The sequence below is a fragment of the Oncorhynchus nerka genome, linkage group LG2 (assembly GCF_034236695.1).
Source record: "Oncorhynchus nerka isolate Pitt River linkage group LG2, Oner_Uvic_2.0, whole genome shotgun sequence".
Classification (NCBI taxonomy): Eukaryota; Metazoa; Chordata; class Actinopteri; order Salmoniformes; family Salmonidae; genus Oncorhynchus; species Oncorhynchus nerka.
In genome coordinates this window covers 7,380,746-7,389,495 of record NC_088397.1, presented here as the reverse complement: position 1 = coordinate 7,389,495, position 8,750 = coordinate 7,380,746, and the positions used below count along the sequence as shown (strand labels likewise).

The following is an 8,750-nucleotide window of genomic DNA, read 5'->3' as shown; positions in this document are numbered from 1 at the left end:
CAGCTTTCCTGTGGTCAGTCACAGGGCTGTTGTTGTTCAGCAGCTTTCCTGTGGTCAGTCACAGGGCTGTTGTTCAGCAGCTTTCCTGTGGTCAGTCACAGGGCTGTTGTTGTTCAGCAGCTTTCCAGTTGGACTAAAATTATACTTTTTCTTTCTCACGTCTCTGTGCAGCTTTCTTCCATTGAAAAATCTATTTTGGATATTTTGGAGCTGTGGAATTGTAGTCAGATTAAATCTCTTTTAGAACTCTTAACAGTGTTCAGATTAAATATATTTTGAACTGATATTGTAGTGGGATTTAAATTCTATCATATGCATATTGCTATATTAAAGTAGCCTTGTTGCATCGTCGTGACTAACTGAATCTAATCTCTGTCTAGGACCAGAAATAGCAGGGCATTGTACAGTAGAAGAGTTGCAAACATACAATGTTTATCTCAGAGCAGGTACCATAGATTTACTAGGATGGGAATTCCCAGTCAAGTCAATGTAACATGATTGGTTGACTTGTATTTCTACGGCTGGGCCATTTCAGTCGTTGGCTTGTCATGATGGAATCTACTGGCTTTCTAATACCTCAACACTGGTGTTTAGTTTCAGTCAAGTCTCCTTTCTGAAGCACCTGGGACTTGAAAATCCCTGTCCTTTTAACATGGGACTGAGTCTAAAGGGTTAAATCTGTTCAGCTTTGACCAAGATGCCATGCAGTCAACAGACAGCACGTTCAGTCATTGTAGGTTCCCAGTTTCTGCAGGAGGACCCCTGGTTCTGATGCTGCTGTATCTACAGGCTTTCCTGGTTTGTAATTCCAGTAGCCTGGCCCCAGATCTGTGTGTTGTCTGGTCCAACTTGACAAACAGCACAATATACCTGGGACCAGGCTATCATTCCAATACGCCAAGGGCCAAACTGTTCTCCAGCTCTCCTTAACTGATACCTCCACATGATGGAGAGGGGGCATTCGGTTCAATTTACCCAATGGTTAAGGGCTCACTGGGTCATTTACCCAATGGTTAAGGGCTCACTGGGTCATTTACCCAATGGTTAAGGGCTCACAATGTAATTGTACTTCTGTGTGATCATTTGGTTGGAGAAGTCAGTGAGGCACTTTACTGCAGACACTGGGCCTTCAGGAACTGGGTCTGCTTGGATAACTTGGTTGTGTTCCAGACCAGTGAACATTTATATGGGACGTAATGTTTCTTAGGCTCCAAATAGGCTTCTTTCTATTCCTTATGTCTTGTTTTTGTTTTGTTAATAGACAGAAATTGGTTTTATTTCTGGAAGCAAAAAGACACATGGATTTATAAGGTGCCTTGTCATCTTATACTTTATACTGGAAAAATGTGATTTGCATTTTTTTTTATACAAACGAAACTTATGTAATTCAAACACGATGCGAACGTTCACTAAGAACTTATTTGTCATTGGAGATACTTGCCGACAATGTGAAAATGTAACCAATCTCTTGTAATGAGAATGATGGTGGTTTTGGGCCCCAGGTCAGGGTTGTTCATTAGGCATCAAACAAGAAAACAAATTGAAACTGGGTTCAATCACTGAAACTGTTTCCAGCTGCAAAATATTTAAACCGTGATCGGATCCGTGCCCTAATAAACACTACCCAGGTTCCCCTACTGGTCCGATCACCCTGTCATCGACCTAAACCTCAGATATCACCAGCTTACATTGTCTTTGGTTTTCTTGTGAAGTCATAAGGATGTAATTCAGAGCACAGCCCCTGAAGTTTTAAACGTGAATGTTAAGATGGGTCCAAGCCACGGTTTGGGGGGGATACTGCATCTTAACCCTCAAGTCTAAATCAAGTTCAATACTTTACTGTGTGATGTGGTCCAGGCCAGTTGGATGTAGCCTGAGTCCATCTGCTTGGGCTATTATGCCAACTCATTGTCATGCTAAATGTTTGTCTTGACTGACAGCAATGAAGTAGGCAAAATGTACAAACAGACTGGCACTCAGGCTATTGTGGATGCCCGCCAGTTAAACTCAGGTTACGTAAAGACATCTACCTCTGCAGGTGAGAACTGTGAAAGCAGAGCTAGTTCATGTTCAGAAAGCTTTGGGCCCACATTCCCCTTTAAGATTGTGAAATGTTCTTATAGTCCAGTCTCTCGCTTTTCAATAAACTATTTTGTAGAATTTCAAACTTGGTTGTCATTTTAATTTCCTAGTTTGCTCAAGGTTTAAATTGGTCTTGTGAATGAAGTTAATTTCTAGGCAGTATACACACACAACCTTGCGTGGCTTCCCAGACTCCTTGCTCTGGCCAAACACTATGCCCACGGACGTTAGTTTTTCCTTCCGCCACAATGAGTCTGGCTCAGTAACTGACTTCCAGACACATTCTGATTGGTCCAACCCATCGGTTCCTGGAACCAGAATACACAAGTAAATTGGCATTTTGAAAAGTCGTCTTTGGCTTTGATACTCGAATGGTCCAATCGCTGACTTTGAAGCCCCTGAAGTAATTTGTGGCGATGTCAGTCATGTGGCGAACAGCAGTGGCGATGTCAGTCTGATATGTGGAACAGCACAGTGGCGATGTCAGTCTGATATGTGAACAGCAGTGGCGATGTCAGTCTGATATGTGGAGAACAGCACCGTGGCGATGTCAATCTGATATGTGGCGATGTCAGTCTGATATGTGGAGAACAGCACCGTGGCGATGTCAGTCTGATATGTGGCGAACAGCACAGTGGCGATGTCAGTCTGATATGTGGCGAACAGCAGTGGCGATGTCAGTCTGATATGTGGAGAACAGCACAGTGGCGATGTCAGTCTGATATGTGGAGAACAGCACAGTGGCGATGTCAGTCTGATGTGGAGAACAGCACAGTGGCGATGTCAGTCTGATGTGTGGCGAACAGCAGTGACGATGTCAGTCTGATATGTGGAGAACAGCACCGTGGCGATGTCAGTCTGATATGTGGCGAACAGCACCGTGGAATAATTCAGTTGGAGTCCGTAAATGGGGTTACATTTTCCTAAGTGATTTATAGAAAACAAAAAAAACACTTAATTTTAAAAGTTACAAAAAGTACTTTATTGCAATTTATGCACAAAACAAAAAAATCCAAGGTTCAAAATGATTTAGTCACTTGCCTCAAGTCAAAGCAGAAACGATACCAAAGGAAATCCTTATTTAGACAGGTGGAAAACAACCCCTGCTTTACCAAGTGCATTTGTTGGACTGTCCACCTGCACGGTTCAGTGACATTCCACTCAGATGAGATTATCCTTTTATAAACAACGTCTATACACTTTGGACCAGTTTCCTGGACAGAGTGCCTAGTCTTGGACTAAGAAGCACAGCCAATTGTGAATATCCATTGAACATGCTTTTAAGTTAAGAACTACGCTTACATTTGTGTTCAGGAAACCAGCCCTTTGTACCTGTAAGGGCTGCTTGATCAATATATCAAACCAAATCCAGAAGAATGCTTCTATATGGGAAACAGAATGTCTGTCAGGTAGAGCTGGAGGCTACAATGTGAAATACTGTACAAGAGGAGAGAGATGCACCAGGAGGTGGGTTGGGCTGGGGTAAGGTGGGGTGGAGTAGGCGGTTACGACCCTTGACCCTCCAGCTCTGAAGCAGGGGTGTCAGGCTCCTCATCATTATAGATGTTCTCAGCCTAGAGAAGGAAATTGTTACATCAGTTAAAGGATTCACAATTACTCTGATTAATAGGAGCAGACTTCTTGAATTAGCTTTAAAACAAATAAATGTAGACAAAAGTTAGAAAACCACCAGGGTTAAGTTTCGTGAAAGTGCGGAAGCAAACGTGGTACTTTCTTTCGACAACAGTGTACTCACCATTTGCCAAACCTGCATGATGTTGTCCTCGGAGACGGAGCAGATGACCCATGGCTCGTTGGGGTTCCATGTGAAATCAGAAATCTTCGCTGTGTGTCCTCCATGGATGAACTGACGAGATAAAACAAGTCCGCAGGATGAGTAATATGCCAAAATATAACCTCCCTATAGGCCACCTGTCCCATTGGCTACTCTCCTATTGCTGGTTATTTAAAAGCTCAGGGGTAGGGTTGCAAAACTGGCAACTTTCCCAGAAACGTCATGGTTTTCCCAGGATTCCTGGAATTCTGAAAGAACAGGCTGGAAATCCAGGGAATTTTTGGGAAAGTTGACATTTCTACAACCCTACTAAGGAGATAAAGGTCATAATTGTGGATGATGGGTCTATCACTCACCAGGAGTTCTGGAGGTCCGTCCTCTGCATCTTCAGCAGACTGTTCCTCTCCGATTTTACTGGGGACCGACAAGACAACCATTTCAACATCACCCTATCAGACAGTGTTGATGAAACATCACCCGATCAGACAACACCCCCCCAAGGGCACTGAGCAAACGAACCAAAAAGGCTAGTCCAGTCAACATGCCCTGTGGTCGGTCTTTACCTGAGATCCCATACGTTGAGCCTCCTATCTGTTCCACTGGAAGCCAGAATGGTTTCGTTGTGAGGGGACCATTGCACCTGCCAAAGAAGTCAGTAAAGCACTGTCAGTGCAATAAACTCCAGCTCAGCACAACGTCTACGAGGGACACCAACACTTGGGAAAAGAGATGGAAAATCAATGAGACTACCCTGGGTTAAATAAAATAGAAAGTTGAACGGGACGCCAACAAAGCCTGGTAACTTATCCAGACTCTCAATCCTATTGGTTCAGAGGGATTGAGATGTTCACTATTTATGGAGTATTACCTGGAAGATTTCATCCTTGTGCGATTCAAACGAGTGGAGCTTCAGTTTGAGGTTACGCAGATCCCAGAGAGCAACAGTCTGTTACACAAAAAGGAGATAGAAAACATTTAGTAACGTTAAATATATTAGAACGTATTCTTTGACTACCGTCCAGTAGGAAATACACTTCCTGGTCATGTGATTTGTGACCTGACCACACCATTGTGCACAACCTTTTTTAACTAGGCAAGTCAGTTAAGAACAAATTCTTATTTTCAATGACGGCCTAGGAACAGTGGGTTAAACTGCCTGTTCAGGGGCAAAACGACAGATCTGTACCTTGTCAGCTCGGGGGTTTGAACTTGCAACCTTTACTAGTCCAACACTAACCACTAGGCTATCCTGCCGCCTCTACACTCTAACCACTAGGCTATCCTGCCGCCTCTACACTCTAACCACTAGGCCATCCTGCCGCCTCTACACTCTAACCACTAGGCCATCCTGCCGCCTCCAACTCTAACCACTAGGCTATCCTGCCGCCTCTACACTCTAACCACTAGGCTATCCTGCCATCCGCCTCTACACTCTAACCACTAGGCTATCCTGCCGCCCTCTAACCACACTCTAACCACTAGGCTATCCTGCCGCCTCTACACTCTAACCACTAGGCTATCCTGCCGCCTCTACACTCTAACCACTAGGCTATCCTGCCGCCTCTACACTCTAACCACTAGGCTATCCTGCCGCCTCTACACTCTAACCACTAGGCTATCCTGCCGCCTCTACACTCTAACCACTAGGCTATCCTGCCGCCTCTACACTCTAACCACTAGGCTATCCTGCCGCCTCTACACTCTAACCACTAGGCTATCCTGCCGCCTCTACACTCTAACCACTAGGCTACGGCACTTGAGGTGAGACGGACGGACTGATTGTGTTTATCAAAGAAAAGAAAATGGGTACAGACCTTGTCTGCAGAGCCGGTGGCCAGGATGAACTCGCTGTAGGGGTTGAAGGACAGACAGTTGACCTCTGCAGTGTGGGCATCCACTGCATGGCTGGGCTTGGACGTGTTGTTGGACCGTGTGTCCCAGCTGAGACAGAGAGATGTCAAAGGTTAATGACAGGGGTTCCCAAACCTTTTCCCACTTGCCCCCCCTCCCTTCCAACATAGGGGAACATCCCGCGCCACATCTATATCTATTGACACAAGGACTGGTCATACCCCTCTTGTTGATGGAGAGAATTTCAGGTTTAAAGTTTATTTTGTCATGGGGTACAATTAACATTTTGCTGTTTTAAAGCTAATTGTTTTTCTATACACTTTGCCATGTTTAATGTGTATTCATGTGAAATGACAGACAAATTACAACAATCTATGGGCTAAAAAAACCTTAAAACATTAGCTGACATGGGCTAGTTGATCTGGACATTTGACAAATTATAAATAGCTACGGTATTCAATGACTGGAATAGTGATGGACCCCATTTCAAAACGGCACCTTCTAGTATTACAACTTTCAAGAGTAAGTTTAAAGCCATTCGGAGTTCCTTATAAATAGAGACTGAATTAAGGGATCGACAGTTAAGAGAATCAGATCCTTCCATCCAGTTTCCAAATAACTTTTCCTTTGAGAGATCTTGTGTGGAAAGTTTAAGGCAACACACTGTACATAAAACACACTGGATGTCACATGATTAGTTACAACTTCAAAGTATCAGATTGTGTGAAAATACATTGAGAGTAGAAAAATAATAAACAGAAGGCTCCCTCACATCATCAGTTTCTGGTCGTCGGCCACAGAGCCAAACAGTGATTCGTGGAGCAGGTGCCAGGACACGTCCTCCACCACTGCAGTGTGACCGGTGAAGATGGTCTTAGCATCCACTATCTTCCCCTCCTTAGGACCAGCACCGATGTCCCACAGGCAGATCGTCTGGACATTAAACATGTCAGTGCACTTCTTAATAACACAATATATAGTAGTTCATATAGCATTTGTCTAGATCTAATAAGTTTGCTTAATAACAATGCAAAAACACTTTCATTTTCAGTGAAAGCCACAATCTAGCTTGAAATTCTTAAAACGCACAGGGGAAAATGTTGTGCTGACGGAGTGTAGAGAGAGACACTTACGTGGTCATCAGAAGCACTGAGCAGGTTGCCACTGAGGTTGGGGTTCCAGGACAGGCCGTAGCCCTCCTTCTGGTGGCCCCGCAGGCGCAGGTCTGGGCTGCACTCACCACTGGGGTCTATGAGAGGGAGAGACAAGATGGTAGAAAAATGTTAAGACCAGAAAAGGGTCAAATACATAAAGTTACTACTTTCAGGAACCGGATTTATGTTTTCCTGGTCGGATGGAATCGTTCCAAAAGTGCAGACTCAAACATTTGAATCACGTCCAATAGCATTTTGATTTGTTTTAAAGAGCAGTGATCTATTTACCAGATGTGTATTGTATTGTCTTACCTGGTTTGGAAGGGTGCTTGGTGTAGTCAAAGACCAGTACGTCTGAGGTGGGGGTCTTGGTAGCAATGATGCAGGGGTTCTGAGGCATGTACCTGGCCCGGTTCACTTCACCCTCGTGGTTTATCTTGATCTCAATCTCTATCTTTCCACTCACGGATCCAAAACCTCCAAATTCTGAGGAAGAAATACTGCATATTCAGCATATTTTCTCAAGAGATAATGTTCACTGTGCCGATAACATCTTGACTTATATGCATATAAGGCCAGATTCCCAGACAAAAAAAAAAAACTAATGGAAAATGTCTATTAAAATTATTTTTAAATCCGGGACTAGGCTTAATCTGTGTCCGGGAGACCATCCTCAAAATGTAGAGAGAAGAGATCATACTACGATGAACATACCTGCTCCTTTTTCACTGTCGTAGTGGGAAGCATCAAACTGGGCGTCATCGTTGGGGACCTGTACGCTGGCGATCACCAGGTGATTCTGCTCATCTGACGTGTGAGTTCCCAGTACCAGTCTGTGGACCGCATAGTCCTTTCCATCCGGCCTGCACAGAGAGACACATTAAATACGGTCCTTGTGTGTGTCTGAAGTGGCACACTATTCCCTAAGTGCACTACTTTTGACAAGAGACCTATAGTCGAATGTAGTGCACTGCTATGTCAGAAGACACCACATGGCAAAATAACATGCTTTTCTAGACTAAACTAGAATGGCTGACAAGGAAGGCCAGGTTGGTAGAGAGAACAATACAATGTTCAGTATATTAGGTAGGTCAGCACACAGTTTTATGTTGAGAGCAGCAAGAGGAACAGAAATGGTGACGTAGCATTGGCTACTGTACCTGTTGACGTCAGGTAGCCACTGCACAGTGAGACTGGGCCACTCCAGCGCGTGGGTCATCACCAGGTCATAGAGGAAAGGAGTATTCTTCTTCCAGATTTTGTATTCTTCATTGATCACCCGCTCCTCAACTGCATCGTCGTACACTAGAACAGTGAAAGAAGCAACACTTGGACAGTTACTACCAAGGCTAGTGTAACGTTGGGATTTACTGCATTCCTGTACCCTCGGGCCAGTTGTGCCTCATTTGCATGTTACACAAGCAAGCGGGAGGACTGTCAATGTGAGCTAGATAGCTAATAATTTATTTAACAAGATAAACTATTAGTTAGCTATCTAAATTCTCAACTTATGGAGCACAGATAGTAAACCCAGGCCGAACGTATGCAGCCTGTACTGGTTAGCATAGCTAGCTAACAGACCGCACTTTTCATTTGGCTATGCATCCAGCCGCGCACACAAAGCATGCATGAAATGAACCGAGCCCATCAATTCCATACCTTCTTTATCCGCCATGTTTGGGTTTTAGGGGATCCTGCAATTTTAGGTCACCCGTGGGTTTGCCCGAAAGCAAGGTAACTAGGTAGCTATTCTATATTATTCGCAAAAGGCCAAAACACAGCGGAATTTGTTGACCACTCAAAATCCCTCTTTCTTTTATGCGCGCATCCGAGGATGGAGAGCACAGCGCATGCGTTCTCACAACAAC

At 44.3% G+C, this 8,750-nt stretch overlaps 1 protein-coding gene across 2 annotated transcripts; it reads right to left on the bottom strand.

Moving 5' to 3' along the window:
• Window positions 1-3,040: 3,040 nt before the first annotated feature.
• On the bottom strand, window positions 3,041-8,726 carry rbb4l (retinoblastoma binding protein 4, like). Of its 2 annotated transcripts, none has more exons than XM_065022631.1 (12): window positions 8,542-8,726; window positions 8,043-8,187; window positions 7,597-7,745; window positions 7,195-7,368; window positions 6,862-6,977; window positions 6,501-6,661; window positions 5,692-5,818; window positions 4,747-4,823; window positions 4,441-4,521; window positions 4,234-4,291; window positions 3,839-3,949; window positions 3,041-3,656 (listed from the first exon to the last, which is right to left on the bottom strand). In XM_065022631.1, exons 1-12 carry the CDS (start codon window positions 8,555-8,557, stop codon window positions 3,588-3,590), a joined length of 1,284 nt encoding a protein of 427 aa, XP_064878703.1. In that variant the 5' UTR covers window positions 8,558-8,726; the 3' UTR covers window positions 3,041-3,587. The 2 variants fall into 2 exon arrangements, with proteins under 2 accessions (XP_064878703.1, XP_029499509.1); XM_029643649.2 differs by having other exon boundaries at window positions 4,441-4,517; window positions 4,746-4,823; window positions 8,542-8,725.
• Between the last annotated feature and the right edge of the window lie 24 nt (window positions 8,727-8,750).